Genomic DNA, 15,376 nt, shown 5'->3' with positions numbered 1-15,376 from the left:
ACAAAGACATTACAAACAAAATATTTATTGAGCCTAGAAAAATATGACAATTAAGCCCTTGATAATAAGGCTTATGCTGACCATCAACTGTTCATTGTTAAACCTATTTCCTTACAATCTAACTGTTAGCACAAACACTATGGCTGTTATGCAAAATTTGGCCTTCTGCCAATCTGCAGTATCTGACTTTGTCAATCATAAACAACGGTTGCAGAACAAAATGAGTGCCTAAAATGAGATGCAAAAACAGTAAGACTGCCGATATGAAACTGTTGCCATTTACGTGGAAATTTTTTATTGCGATTTGAGAAACTTCCATGCAAAAAGTGCCTCGAAAGATTGCTTTGGCATTGAAAGGAATGCTTTGGCATGCTTTTGTGCTGTGCTGGGCTGCACTAGACCGGTCTGGAAAAAATTAACGCTGGTGTTGCATTGTGCTGTGCTGTGCTGCACTCAGGTCTGTTAACAAAAAAGATCGCTCTTCATTGTGCTCAATTACAGTTTTCTTCCAAGTGGCACGGTTCATGTCACTGACAATGTTTGAAATGTTCAAACTACAATTAAATCTCACTTAGACATCAGCACCCTGGCAATTTCATTGCACTCTTTCCATTTCTGGCATCCATTTTGTCCCAAAACCAGTTTTATAATGACCAGTTTACCTTGCTATCATTATTTGATAATTTATTAACTTGCAGCCCTACAAAAGAATCATCAATGCCAAGTTCATTTTTCTAAAATAATGATCTACAGTTTTAACTTGAAGTATGTCAGTTGTACTTAGCACATTTGACTGTCTTCATTAAGCAGTTCTTACAGTTGATATATTATTAATTTCTCTTAAAATGTTTCCTCATAGATAAATGACAAAAATAGTACACTCACAGCAGCAAAAAACACACCTTGTTATACAAGTCCTGAAAATTCCAAGAGTAACCACACCCACTCCCCCTTCCCCACCAAACAAAAAAATTAACATCTTCCTGGATAGTGGACTAGTGATTTTCAAAGCCTGCAGAGGCCTTGGAAAAATCAGTAAAACCTTATCACAATTTGATCTCCCTTCAAACTTCACTCAGTATAAACTTAAACTTGGTGTTCAGTGAGCATTTCATTTTGACGTATGAGTGGAAATACTTAAAGTCATAATTTCATCACTGTTTACACCAACAATACCGCAAAATGGGTCCCCATACATTAGATGATTAAGCAGCACAAAAGTTACAAATTAAGCCCCTGAAATTTGCAACACCAAAAGTAACAATAGGAAAAGACTGCTAATCCTGAAAGAAATGGCGTTCGCTACTTTCAGAACTTAACAGTGTCCCACACAAGCCAAGTTAACAAGCACCATTTCTGGTTGATCAAGCCTTCAGTTTCCATTCCTTGTTCAGTGATGTTAACAACCAATACATTATGGGACAATTCTGTAATATTCATGGTGTGTAATCACTTGGAAATTCTGCATGCTAGTAAGGGTACATACCAAAAATCACACTTGTTTTCTTGGCTATGAGTTCTTATGAGCCTTAAAACAAGTTGAGTTAGGAGGGCTAAAACAACCCAAATACATCTTCTGTAACTGGGTCCAAGTCAATGTCATAGAAGCAAGGTCTTGTGGGAAGTCCTGGCATGGTGCTCATCTGAAACGGAACACCAAGATAAACAGTTATAACAAAAGAAACTGGAAATCTAGACTTTCTGAGAGAAGCTAGACTATGAGTAGCCTCTCTATTGCTTAGTCCGTTGTGCATGACGCGAAAGAAAACCATGAGACAAAAGGCTGCATGGAATTCTGGGGTCGAGAAGCATGCAAAAGGATATAATGGTTAATTAGATTGGAAATTGACACTGAAGAATTACTCAGCCATGAAAGGTCAAACTCCCTGGCTTAGTTAGTAGTCCATTCTTTTATGTGCTTCTCACGCCCAAGATTTTTTATTTGCAGTTAAATTTCTTTCACATCGTGCACGATGGACTAAGCGAAAGAGGGACTACTAGTAGTCAAGAAAGAAGCCAGGGTAAGTACCAACTTTATGAAGAAACCACTTGACAGCCTACAGACCTGGGCAGGTGTCTAACTGCACAGAGATTCATAAAAAGTAACAAACTAGATATTTTATTTGCATTATTTTGTAATGTTTTCTCTCAAGTTTTGTTGTCCAAATAATGAGCGTTTTGCCCAAAAAATTACATAATTTCTGTGGCTGGGGGGGCTGCTGGGGGGACTCCAGTTTGTAGTCTTATACTTCCTCAACTTCATGAAAATTACAACATTAGCCACACATCTCATCTCATTTCTAGTGATGTTCCTGATGCCAAGGAACACCCACAAAGTCAACTCTCAAAGTAACAACATGCAACGTCAGCTAAGTTAGTGAATACATACAGTGCCAACCAGTGGATAGAGGAATCCAGCACCAACACTAGCTCGTACATCACGGATAGGAAGAGTAAAACCTAGAAAAAGTAAAAAAAATCAAAATGATTATAAACCTAAGATAAAGACTAGCATAAACATACAATCAAACCTCCACTAATGGCCACTTTTGTTGGTCCCGGTGGACAGTCTATACATTCACTCTTATTTTAACCTCACTACAATGGCAACAGCCTCTAAAACTCGTACCAGCTGCCTAAAAAATCACTCGACAACAGCCAGTTAATCAATGACTGATGAGCAGTGTATGCAAAACCCCATTTTTGCATTGTTTAAGGTCACCAAACTTGATCCATACCCGCTTGTCATAGGTCTTCGTTTCTGTTAGTTTCTGTTTTAATGATACATTTTCATTTATACATGCATTTTTTGAAAAAAAAAATTACAAAAAACAAACAAATATTGCACCCTGAAAAAAAAAGGTGTCATATAACACCCCTCCCATCCCATAACAGCCACCCCCTAGAACAGTCTTTTTCCTCTGCCCCAAAGGGGCTGTTATAGAGAGGTATGACAGTGCAGGTCATGAAGCAGCCTATCTTTGACTTGATGATGAAATAGTTATCAGTCGTGGCAATGGAATCTACCTTTAGGGCATCCCTTCAGTTCGGGGTTGTGAGAGAGCGACAAATGGGTCTTGGCCATGCAGATTGGCAAGTCGTTAAAACCCTGCAAAGAGCAAGTAACAAAATGAAGTTAGCTCAAGCTCTTGACTGACAACTTGCAGATGTCATGGAGAAAAAGGTAGCAAAATAATTCCTGGGATTGCTTAGGACCCTTTACAACCAAGATTTGTACCCTGGCACTGTACCAAGTGAACCATCCAGGTTACAGTGTACATCATCTGCTACCGTTAAAAAAAAAAAAAAAATTGGTAATTGTGAAGAAGAGGTCCCAAAACTGACTGTCGGTAAGCTGTTGGCTGACAGGTTCCCAACAGGCTACCAACAGTTTTCTAGAACAAAACATTTGCTGTAGAATAGACACTAATTTACTGATTGATGGTTGACAGAGAAAATATTGATCATGATCATGTTGGCCTACAAACGGCCAAACAATTGGCCCACAGTCAGCTGACAGATGGCCAACAGGTTGTTTCGAGAGCTGTTTTTACAAATTACCAGAAATTCTATGCCTGCAATACAACTTTCTTGAAAATACTTCAAAGTGAAGTTACATGATTACACTTATACACATCTAGACTAACCTGCTTTTTATAGCGTTCAACTTTCTTCTCAGCTTCGGGTAACAGTTCGATGTCATCTGCACCATAAATCTTCTGGGCAATAATTCTCATCTTATCTTCAATTGGCAACTAAAAGGAAATGGGGGAATAAAACCAACTATATATTAGACTTTTGCCATGTTTACTATCTAGACACTTCATCAGTTTCAAAGTTTATTGCTACAAATGAATTAAAAATAACTTCCAATACTCTGTCACTAGTTGTCATGTGAAGTTTAGTTTGCCTTTCAATAGATTTCTAACTAGTCCAATAAATTCATTATGCACACTGATCAAAACAGAGAGGAAAATAGAGCTGTGTTTGCAGCCAATCAGGCTCAAACAATTTGGATTCAGGGACATTTCTCACATTTTTTGTTGCCGTCTTGATATTTTACCTCAACAATGTTTGATTCATTAGAAACTGTTCTAACATAGTGACAATGAGGATGATCCTTGGGTGCAGTGGCTCAATGGTGCATCTGACTTCTTCAGATACATGTATAACAGTCCGGGTTGAAGCACCTGTCATGGGCACAATTATGTTCTTGGACAAGGCACTTTACCCTCACAGTCCCTCTCTTCACTCAGGAGTATAAAAATTTACTAGATACTGACAAATGCTTAGTTAAAGAGCACCCTGCTGACAAACATACACTGGCCTAGCATCATAATATGATCAATCCCATATACCAGGAAGGGGAAGGGTAACTCATCATAATTATGCTTGGAGGGGGGGGAGGGGAGGGTAACCCATGATGAACTAGCATCAGAGGTAGTGGCATTAATCTCAGTTGCTCCATGATATGGAAAATGCAGTGAGGTCTGGCAATGTGGCCACTTTGACCTGTGTGCAGTTTTTACCAGGTGTTTTTCTACATTTATGTGTTTTACCCAGCACTGACCTTTACATCATACAGGAACTTGAAGTCAACAGGTTCCTCTACTGCCTTTAGCACTGCATCAGCCAAATTCACAGCACCTTTACCTGAATATCCACAATTTACTTTAGTAAGACATCACAGGTCAAACATGGTTACCGGGAAGAAACTATTGATGTACTGTAACACAAGCTGTAATTTTATATAATGTTGAATAAGGTGCCATATTTCACTCATAAACCCTTAAAATTCAAAATGATACAAGATATGTGAAATTTCGAACTTGAAGAATAAAACTGGGCATATTTTGTTTGCTGAAAGCCTACATGTCACAGCACTACTTAATTAGAAGCTGGCTTTCCAACAACTTTCATCTGAATAGTCAGGTGACTAGGGTTCATTCACAGCAGGAAGGTACAATCATCTGGCCAGTGAGAAGGCCCTTCTACCTTGTACATGTGTACATGACTAAAACAACCAAATAACCAAGATTTAGCTCAAAGATTGAACCAGTAGGAAATTTAGGTTCAATAATTATAATTTAACACACATTGAACGAACAGTCACCAACAAGACACTTGTTCTTAAAATATCCCAACAAAGTCAAACTTGCTAGTCTTGAGAAAAGAGAAATTTTCTTGATCTTTTATTATTTATACCAACTTCATGGGAAGTTAGTATAAATTGATATCAGCAGTGTACCGGCCAATAGGCCCATAGGCCCACCCTGCAATTTTTTTTCCAAATTGTTACAAAAAATATTGTTAAAAAATTGCTGAGGGTCTCTCTAAAAGAAAAATTCTGGTCCAGCATAATACCAGGTTCTCTTTGCTGCCCCCTTTGGGTGCCAGGCCTATAACATTCTGAACTAGTCACATGATAAATACATGGAAACCAGTTGGGAGAATTTCTATGTCAATACCTCCGTCTGCCCAGTGGGTGCACTCTACAGCATCATACGCCCCAGCCTCCTTGGCAAGCTCAATAACCAGAGCTATTTCTGCATCTGTGTCAGTCCTAAGGGAACAATATATAACAAGCGACTGTGGGCATATATCTGGGTCGGAAAATCAATGGGTAAATAAAAACAGGAAAACCAGGGACCCATATAAGTTTTTTGTCCAAGTCGTCAGCTGGGCAAGTATGGCAAAATTTTACTTGTCCGTTCAATGGGGAAGAATGGTTAAACCATAACAGTACAGCTTGTAGTTGGCCTCCCTAGGATTTTTTAGTTGTCACACAACTGGACAACTGTGAATATGGATCCCTGGGCATGAGGTAGCCTGTACAATGGACTAAGTCCACTGACAGCTGAAATGAATTGTCTGCAGTACACCTGCACATAAGCTTACTCCTCATAACCAGTCTGAAAGCAAGTATCACTTGAGTGAGTTCTCATCTCTGAGAACTATTGATGTTTGGCTTAGGTCTGAAAAAGGGTGTGGAAGATCACAGATTTTGATCCGAAATTAATAGGGAACAGGTTTCAAGGTGTGGGTCACACACCCCACCAAAAACTTTGGGAGTATTCCCCCCCCCCCCCCCCCACCCAACCCCGAATGAGCCTGAGGTACACAATGAAGAGGTATCCTCATTGCTACACAAAGGCTTGATAATTATTTTTAGAGTACACTGAAAGGTTGAATGTTGCTAAAGACTTTTTCCCTTAAATGAAACCACAGTTTGCCAGATTGGCATTTGTTCCATTCTTAAAACAGGTAGACTGATATTGTGACATACGGAAATCGGTTGACAGCAACAACTGCGTGAACTCCAAAGAATCGGGCATTCTCAATCTGTTTGGCGAGATTCACCATCCCATTTCTAACAAGGTTTAGGTTCTGAAAAATATTGTGGAAAAATCAATATTTAAAAACAGCACTAAGTATGATAAAAGATGATTATTCCTGAGAGAGCATCAGTACAAAACTGAAAAAAAAGCAACATCTGCAGAGACAAAATCAAACAAACCTCAGAAGTATATTCAGGTGGGAGTGGTTTTCCTGCAACAACCTGTAAAAGAAATAAAATAAAAAGTGATGATAACAGTACAGTACTCAAAATGAGGGAAAGGAACATTCCAAACTGAAAATTCAACTGTTCTTGATCAGTCAGTACATAGGATTAGACACCTATGTTAATTAAAGCTTAACTATGTTTATAACAAGCCGCAACACTTACAGTAACATACATTGTACGTGTATCACAGGGATTTGAACATTTCATTGAGGGCCAGGCACTGGGCCAATTAACCACCTGCGAGGATGATTTTGCCCACCTGGTTTGACCATCTAGAGGAAAGATTCTCTTGTATAGAAGTTCAGTTCAAAAACTTAGTTTGCCTGCATGTAAAACCGAGTAACCTTCCTGCTGAAAATGTCAATGACACCCCTGATAACAATGTAGCTATGTATGACAACACCGTAACAGTTAAGATCGTTAAAACATTTTTTTATATGGCTTGTGTTTGTGGCTGATATAACGCATGCTCTGATCAATTGGCTAAATCTTAGGGCAATTATTCTCATGTAATGCCCATGGACCAATTATGGTATTGCAAAAAAATTACACAAAACAAAAAGCCATATAATAAACAACTTATTAACCTCCAACGTTTGGTCTCCTTGGGAAATCTCAATCCTCAGGCTTACCTCATTGACTGGCAATCACTCTATCAACAGGGCAAGATCTCAGTTTGACATTTTCCCATGACAACCTCACTCTTGGTTCATACATGTAGGTAGTCAGTGATTTAATAATGTTCTCTCCATACCTTCGGTCCTCCACCATGCATTTTCAATGCTCTGACAGTTCCTACTATGATAGCACAATGCGGCGTTAAACCTGCACGTTATTGAAAACAAAAAAAGCTATCAAGGACTGTTGGAAAAGCAGCAAAAGTACCAAACTAATTAAGTTAAATCAGATATTAATAGCTGTTAGAAATTTCCTCTCTATATCACTGGAAATAAAGATTCACATGGGCACTTGACTTTGAGTGAAAACTTCTAATCAGTAAATTATGCAAAAATTTTGTAGTAGACAGAAAGAAGCAAGTGAAAGTATTAAACTGGGCAAATATTAATAATGGTTTCTGTAGCAACCTAGATTGCATTGAATTATGTCTCAAACCACAAAAAACCTTGATTTTCAAAATGACGGACCCCTGGCCAATGAAACAAACATCTTCCCAGCAACTAATAGCACTGACATCAAGAGGGCAGCCTTTGCAGGATCGATGGTTTTAGATTTAGAATGTTGATGACACAAAGTGCAAGATTTGTTTGCTCGATGAAAGTAGCTGCACATACCACTGTATCTACACTTGATGTTAAAGAACTTCTCCATTCCAATGTCAGCTCCAAAACCACTTTCAGTGACTGTTGAATGAAAATAGCACCTTGTTGTCGCTTTAAGGCCACTTAAGCAAATTCTTTACAAATTGACCACTGGTGTTTGAGCGTATAAAATAATCAAAATGACCACAAATCTCTTGCCTTTGTAATGTACAGTTTGATCACAAGGTTAATTTGTTGGAAAACTATTGTTAACTTTCACATTTTTTTCGTTAAATTTGTGGAAAATTTTGTTGCAGAGCCTTGATTTGAGTAGTCATACCGTCAGCACAATTTCAAGAAGCTAAAAAAAAAAACAGACCAAGGTCAAATAGGAAAGCTAAGAATTCAGGATTGATTTTGTAGAATCGTAATCTATGAGTGACAAGCAGGGGTTTCATTAACAATTTCAGCAGTATGGCAACTGCTTTTCACTAGAGGGCAAACTTCTTGAACTGAACTTCTTTATAACGAAAACCATCCACTAGATGGTCAAACCAGCCTGGTAAAATCATCCTCACAGCTGGTCAATTTGCCACACTGCCTGGCCCTTGATGAAACCCCTGGACAGGAAGGAGGCATTAGGAATTGAGAATGACTAACAAGGATGATGGATAAACATGAAAATGTGATGTATACACTTGCATATCCATTTTGCCTTATATTCTTTGAAATTTTAGCACTAATCTAATGCTGTTACATGTTGAATTTTAATGATTTAGTGGCAATCCGTAACCCTTCCCTTAGTGTGGGATGACAGTGAATCACAGTAATTCATGCTTTTTCAAGAATTCCAGAGTCTGTATGAACCCTGCCGGTACAGGAGCTGGTCAGAAGTAGGCACTGCTATACTAAAAAATCTAGCTAAGGGTGCAAACAAAACCACAGCTAGTTTCCTCAGTTGTCCTCTGTGAACGTATTAACCTTAAGCTAGTTTTCCTAACCTTACAAAAATTCACCATATGCACATATATTAACAGTACTTATACCTGGCCTTTGATATACTTACAAACAAATCCATTTGGTCCAACCAATTTCAAAGCTATCCTATCTGCCAGAATGGAAGAATTTCCATGGGCGATGTTAGCAAAGGGCCCTGCATGCACAAAAACTGGGGTGCCCTGGTAGTAACAAAATAACATTATTATAGATTATGTTTAGTACGTATTTACACCATCTATATCAACATTACTGAAATCTGTAAGATAAAGCTTCATTATGTTATAAGCATTGAACATGGAAGTAGTCTGAGTCCCAAAAGAAATTCGGATCCATTACCTCCCAGATCTAACCCCTAGGTTCATACATGTATCTGATATTATTTATCCTGCATACTACCAGGATCAGCAATCTTAAAAAGGTCAAGAGTGTGAAAAATAATGAAACAATGGAAATTTTCAGTTTGGTAAATGTTTTGCACTTCAGTTTTGGCCTCAGAGTGACTGAAGCCATTTTGAACATTTAAAGCACCCCAAACATTTATACCCTGTTTAACTTAACTCCTTAAAACATGTGTGTACTCCAATTCCTGTACATTTATAAATTTACGCAGCTCATCATCTCAAGGCAAATTTGATATTTCGGTGTTCTTGGAATACCGCTGGAAATCATCTCATCATTTAAAGGTCTGCTAGTGTTTGCAGTGAGCTTTGGACGCTAACCTATTGGAGCTCAAAATTGTCATTTGTTCCTTTCCTTCAGAAACTCACTCAGTTTCTCCTCCATTTCACTAATGTGGTCATTAGGCAACTTCTGCTTACTTTTCATTGCTTTCTTACCTCCAGAGTCTGCATCAAATTGGGTTTTATTGTGTCCTTCATCAGAACTGTCAGTGCACCACCAACTCCCTGTCAGGGCAAAAGAAATAACTCAGTGCAAACATGCAAAGTTATATTTAAAACATTACTTTTTTATTTTTTGAGTCTTATACATCATTGTAGGGTTAATAGTTCGCTTGAAGGTAACTTGACACTCTGAAAGTTAACAAAAGGAAGAATTCTACTTAAAAATCATAAGACAAAGGAAATAACAAGTAGACAACACTGTTACTTAAGAGACTTACCAGCCGCAATATATATATTTTTTAATTAGTACTTTGATTGACTTATCATTTCTTAGTTGTAGACTAACTAGGCACAACTATCAGCTGCTGGTCGAGAAAGGAGCCTGCACTCCTCCCCCGAACTCACTCTCTTCTCAGAGAGGAAGGTAGACTGGACTTGAGTGATGGCAGAAATAGAGCTTTCAGACTAACCAGATCATCTGCTGTGACAGGTTCCCCCTCCTTGTTACTGGCTACGACAATGTTACCAAGCCTACAAATTGAAAATGGATGCATTACATTTTCAAAACCAATTCCTATATGTATACTCTTCTGATCTGTACCAATCAAAACTGTTTTTAGGCTACTTCAGAAATATTGCATGGAAATTGTGATGGAACGAATTCAAAGTGCACTGAGCAAGCTTGAAAAGGGAGAGAATAACTCAAAATGCCGCAAGGTTTACACATGTTCACTTGCTCAAAGTGTTATTTGTAAAACAAAATAAGTGGAAATTAATGTTTTTCTCATATGCCACTGGGGCCTGCAAGCTAATAAAGGTCATATGATGGGTAAAGCAGGCAGTTGTTCTTGTTGTTGTCTGCCATAGTCTGACCTCCCCATCCACCCACCCTTAGGATTTTAAGCATTTTTCAGCACTTCTTTTGAGATTGTAACTGTATTATTGTGCAATAGTTTAGTCTTTCTCACTCAAGACTGTTTTTGATTTATGGAGTTGTTTTGTGACCAAAGGTCAGGCATGCTGCTGTCGGCTTGACATGGCACCCAGTGGTTTGTGAGAATGGAACAGGGCAAGAAAACATGAATTTGCAGAGGCAAACCTTGTCCTCATGTCCTGAAGGTCAGTAGTAAGAGCCAATATAGCCATGATCTCACTTGCAACAGTGATGTCAAACTGGGTCTGCAACATTTAGACGAAAACATTGTGAGGAAAACGAAATATGCCAGTGAAAAAATTGTGTTTACACTGATATTCCCTATCCCTGCTGGACGACCTACAATGTACTTAAAGGAACTTTGTCAAAACTTTTAGCCACCAAATTGAGTGAAATATAAACCTACTGTACTTACATGATTGGCCAATTTAGTGGGCTGTATTTTACTATACTGCCCGCTAAACTTTAAAGCTGTTTTTGTTGCCAAAATGTTTCGTGATTTATCGCCAAGTGTTCAAAACTTTTACAATGGGCAAAAGTTTAAAACTTTCTTTTACTTTAAATTGTGTATTAAAATGTCCAAACAATTACATGTAACAACGATTTCACTAGTTTTGCTTTCGACATGCATCCAAAATTTGAAGCCATTCCACATGAATAGAAATCGTTCCCCAACCCGTCAGACACACAGTAGAGATACAATAAATATCTTACTAACTTGGTCTTCTCCCTTGGTACTGTAAGTTACTGATCCTCATTTTTTCTCCTTTGAGTTATGGCCTGCTCACTTTGCGCTTCGGCCATAAATTGAAGAGAAAACACTTGGTCTGTAACTTACAGTAGACCTTGAACTTGCTTCGTATAGAAATACAGATTAAAGATTGAGCAAACGAACAAATGGGTTTCTGAAAAACTGTTAGGCTGAACAGTTAACAAAGTTTACATCTTGTTTTTTTCGTACACCTTATAAAATAAATTTAAACCCCAGGAGACATATTTGTTTGTAATGAGGTGTGATTTTGTAATTTAGATCCATGCAATAAGTTATTTCTTCACTAGCATTACATTTCAAAGCAAGTATTTGACAAAACTTATTTGACATAAAATAAACTCAGCCACCAGTTTTGTAATCCCTTTAAAATGTAAGAAAATTTTCAAATTATTACTTGTCGGGTGCTGTTCTTCTCTGTTGGCGACTGACCAATAGTGATCTTTCGTAGAAATCTGTCATTGGTGTCAATCACTGAAATGGGGAAAATCACCTATTGTAAGTTACAAGCAATTTGCAAAGATACAGTAACAATCAGCTTTCCATGCTGCCCAAATGTTTACACGCGTGCTTACTCAAGACAAATCCAAGTTGGCCTCATTTTAAGGCACTGGCATTTCTTTAACCAAAACTATGTTTATTCCATGTAAGAGACGGTCGAGAGCGCCAATAAGTAAAATCAGTGAATCAGAGTACCTTATTGCTAGGCAAATTATTCTCTAAGTACTGGGCTTGGTCAAGTATACATTAACAGCTCTTCAGTTTCAATCATAAAGTTGAGCAATAAATCTTCTATGATACTGACATTGGCTTACACAGAGGTTTCATTAACGGCCGGTCACTAGGCAAATTGACCAGCTGTGAGGATGATTTTAACTGCCTGGTTTGACAACCTAGGGAAAGTTTTTCTTATTAAGAAGTTCAGTTCAAAAGTTTTACCCGCCTGTAAGAACCAGTTGCCCTCCTGGTGAAAACTTTAATAAATTATTTATTAATGTAACTCCTGTCTAAGGTTGCAGAATATCATACAGTACCTCGCTGGAAAGTTATGGTGTCTGGGTCAATGTCTAGCCTTGCAAACTTAGAGATCTCCTCAGGAGTCAACTCATTAGGGTCTGTTTTATCAATGCCAAGTTTCTGATGGCAAATAACAAAACCAAAGCAAAGTAACAAAGGTCAGAAACACCCGCATCTCACTTATCTTGGAGTACTCCATTCAAATCCACACTAAAAATATTGATTCTCCCTTGCTGGTGGTTTCCATACTTTTCTTTTCATGTCAGTTTTGAGAATTTGGTAACACATCAAAATGTTTTCCCTTACTGATGTCTTCTCTATTGTCCCCAGCTGCCTTCATGACATTTTGTATTGATATTGTTGTCAAAATTAATGCTTATCACTTAATTAAGCTCTATTTGAAAAGGTTGACAAAAGGAAAAAAATATTATTATTAACATAATTATTATGTTAACTTTTGTTCTGCCATGATTGACTTACTAGCTCTTTGTTGCACTAAGCTGACAGAAGTAACATTACCACTGCCAACCTAACACTACTTCTGATTTAAAAGTGATGGACTTACAAGACTTGAATTAATTAAGCTTTTGGAATTTTGGGGGAAAAAAGCATGTTATTATACAGCTCTGTGTTTGCACTACTAGTTAACATGGTCAAGTGAACCAGATCCATCAAATAACAATCAATTTGTGACAGGTTGGCTATGATAATGTTTAGTGAAACGATGATATGAACATACCAGTGGGGCAACAGAGATGTAGAATACATAATACATACAATGTTTTACCTTTAGTCTACCAAGCATAATGTTAGAAAATTCCCTTTTCCCATTTTTCTCTGGTACAAGCCTGCTGAAGAGAGCCTTGAAAAGAAAACAGACCATTCATAAACTAAAAGTGCCATATTATATTGTAAGACATCAATTCTTAAGAAACAATTAATTACAATCAGAATCAGGTTATGTGTTGATATTGCTGTTAGTGTATCTCCCTCTGGATCCAAACAGGTCAATGTCAAGCCCTAGCTAGGTTCCTTACAAGGAAGTCTTGTCCATGATACATTATTTACTAATTGTCTCACTCCAACTATGTATAAATGGGCACCAGTGAATATTTTACCACGGCAACTGAAGCCCAATTACATACTGGCAGGTAACCTTTGATACTTAGCATCATGCTCCAAATACAGATCAGTTACATTCAGCCAATTTTTATTGTTGCAGGCACACATATATAAGAAACATGTTTGCAGACATTATAACTTAAAAGTAGTGGAATGTGAAAGAAAATTATGTTGTCTTTTTAGTCATTCCCTGTTGTGTCAATATTGACAGTTACTCAGACTACTCAGGGTGCAGAGAAAACCTCATCTTCAACATACGTACCTCGTCTGTTTGAGTAGATTCATGAAACATCCTTGTATCAATAGCGGCAGCTGAAATGGAAACAGCCAACTCACAATGATTTTTCATTATAATTCTGGGCCCAGATGAAAACTAGTATATTACAGTCTCCGACTGGGAACAGTGCTGGCTAGCAGGCTGTTAAACAGGATTTGGAAAGTGAACATCTAAACTTCAATGTGGGGACTTCAGATTAAGGCTCCAACCTCTTTGGGGAGAAGGGCAGCTGATGGCATACTTCTCAGGAAAATTTGCAAAAAGTTACCAGTTTTTAGTGCATATTTACATAAAGGATCCACTGAGATTAACATTTAATTTACTAAAACAATTACAATTTTATTACTCTCAACCCTATAAAATATTCAACAATCCCGGTGCAACAACAACGACAAAGATTTCTCCAAAGACTAGTCAGAATATCCAGATTTCCATCACTAATTGGTGTCACATTTGATTGTTCAAACAGTTAAAAAACTGTCCATACCCACCCCATAGAAGGTTGTTGGAAATTCCACAGGGGTGGGGAATTTCTAAAGCCAAGCTGTTTAGTGAATGTATGAAGCTAAACTGTCTAGAAATTTTGTACGGATGAGGAAAGGAATCAATATTTTTGGGAACAATGAAATATTGGTTCTCGCATTTACTGATTCCATTGTTAGCTTTCCTGCAAATGAAACAAACTTTTAAAGCCACTCATGCCCAAAATGTTTTCATATACAGATACATCAACTTTTGCCAAAAAAGGCCTAATCAAAGTGCCTAAGAGCCACTCAACTTTGGAAAATGGATCGTCTATACCAAGTCCTATACTTGCTTGTATTTCTTCCTTAGCATGTAAACTTCATTTGTGATGTGGTGTGACATTGCAACATGAATAAAGTGTGCAGTAAGGGTTCGCAGAAACAATGGGTGCAAACATCCTTAAGTTGGAATTCAAACTCAGAAAGAGAGCCATTCTTGTACATGGTGCTTTTATACCCTTTTCTGGTATATACATATATATAGGCAAACTGTGAACTAAATAATACATAATAATAATGCATAATATTTTAAGAGGAAGCCTCCAATCACCATAAGGTGGTTTTCAGGAGGGTCCTCTGAGAAAATAAATGTTAAACCTTTAAAATACATTAAAATCTAAAATACAATAAAAAGGACAAAAACCTATGCGGTAAACTAATTAGGATTAAAAACTAAAACAAGAATTAAAATACTACTAACTAAGGTTAAAATGGTTCAATAAAACTGCTTCAATTTGTATTTAAAAATAGTTAAATAGTTTAAATAGTTTTATTTTATATTTACCACTTACCCAAAAGATTGTTTGATGCTGTTATGGCATGAATATCACCAGTCAAATGGAGGTTAAACTAAATAAACCACAGCAGAGCAAGTTTAATAAAGAACATTAATTTGTAGAGGTTTATTAAAATACAAACTGAACTGTTTGAAACTTGACAATGTAATTTATATATCAGACAAATAGCTGATTGGCTAAATTTGGTTAAATAACTTTCAAAATTTGTAATACTGAAGAAAACTTTTAACCAGAACACTTGACAAACCATTCTGACCATATGTAATAATTC

At 37.4% G+C, this 15,376-nt stretch overlaps 1 protein-coding gene across 2 annotated transcripts in view; it reads right to left on the bottom strand.

Annotated features, from left to right (window-relative positions):
• Positions 1–9: 9 nt before the first annotated feature.
• LOC145469338 (C-1-tetrahydrofolate synthase, cytoplasmic-like) overlaps positions 10–15,376 on the bottom strand; it is a 34,108-nt gene continuing 18,741 nt past the window's right edge. For both annotated transcript variants that reach the window (XM_081453019.1, XM_081453018.1), the window contains 19 exons: positions 15,100–15,157; positions 13,770–13,819; positions 13,173–13,247; positions 12,403–12,505; positions 11,766–11,842; positions 10,765–10,844; positions 10,136–10,196; positions 9,660–9,728; positions 8,891–9,002; positions 7,858–7,926; positions 7,320–7,390; positions 6,518–6,559; positions 6,287–6,387; positions 5,469–5,563; positions 4,571–4,653; positions 3,648–3,755; positions 3,028–3,109; positions 2,390–2,460; positions 10–1,643 (listed from right to left, as the gene is read on the bottom strand). In XM_081453019.1, coding sequence (XP_081309145.1) covers positions 1,554–1,643; positions 2,390–2,460; positions 3,028–3,109; positions 3,648–3,755; positions 4,571–4,653; positions 5,469–5,563; positions 6,287–6,387; positions 6,518–6,559; positions 7,320–7,390; positions 7,858–7,926; positions 8,891–9,002; positions 9,660–9,728; positions 10,136–10,196; positions 10,765–10,844; positions 11,766–11,842; positions 12,403–12,505; positions 13,173–13,247; positions 13,770–13,819; positions 15,100–15,157 — 1,497 coding nt within the window. In that variant the 3' untranslated portion in view covers positions 10–1,553. The remainder of the gene's footprint in view (positions 1,644–2,389; positions 2,461–3,027; positions 3,110–3,647; positions 3,756–4,570; positions 4,654–5,468; positions 5,564–6,286; positions 6,388–6,517; positions 6,560–7,319; positions 7,391–7,857; positions 7,927–8,890; positions 9,003–9,659; positions 9,729–10,135; positions 10,197–10,764; positions 10,845–11,765; positions 11,843–12,402; positions 12,506–13,172; positions 13,248–13,769; positions 13,820–15,099; positions 15,158–15,376) is intronic.

The sequence above is a fragment of the Orbicella franksi genome, chromosome 15 (assembly GCF_964199315.1).
Source record: "Orbicella franksi chromosome 15, jaOrbFran1.1, whole genome shotgun sequence".
Classification (NCBI taxonomy): Eukaryota; Metazoa; Cnidaria; class Anthozoa; order Scleractinia; family Merulinidae; genus Orbicella; species Orbicella franksi.
Note: the sequence above shows the minus strand (reverse complement) of the source record. Positions and strands in the feature narration are given on the sequence as shown.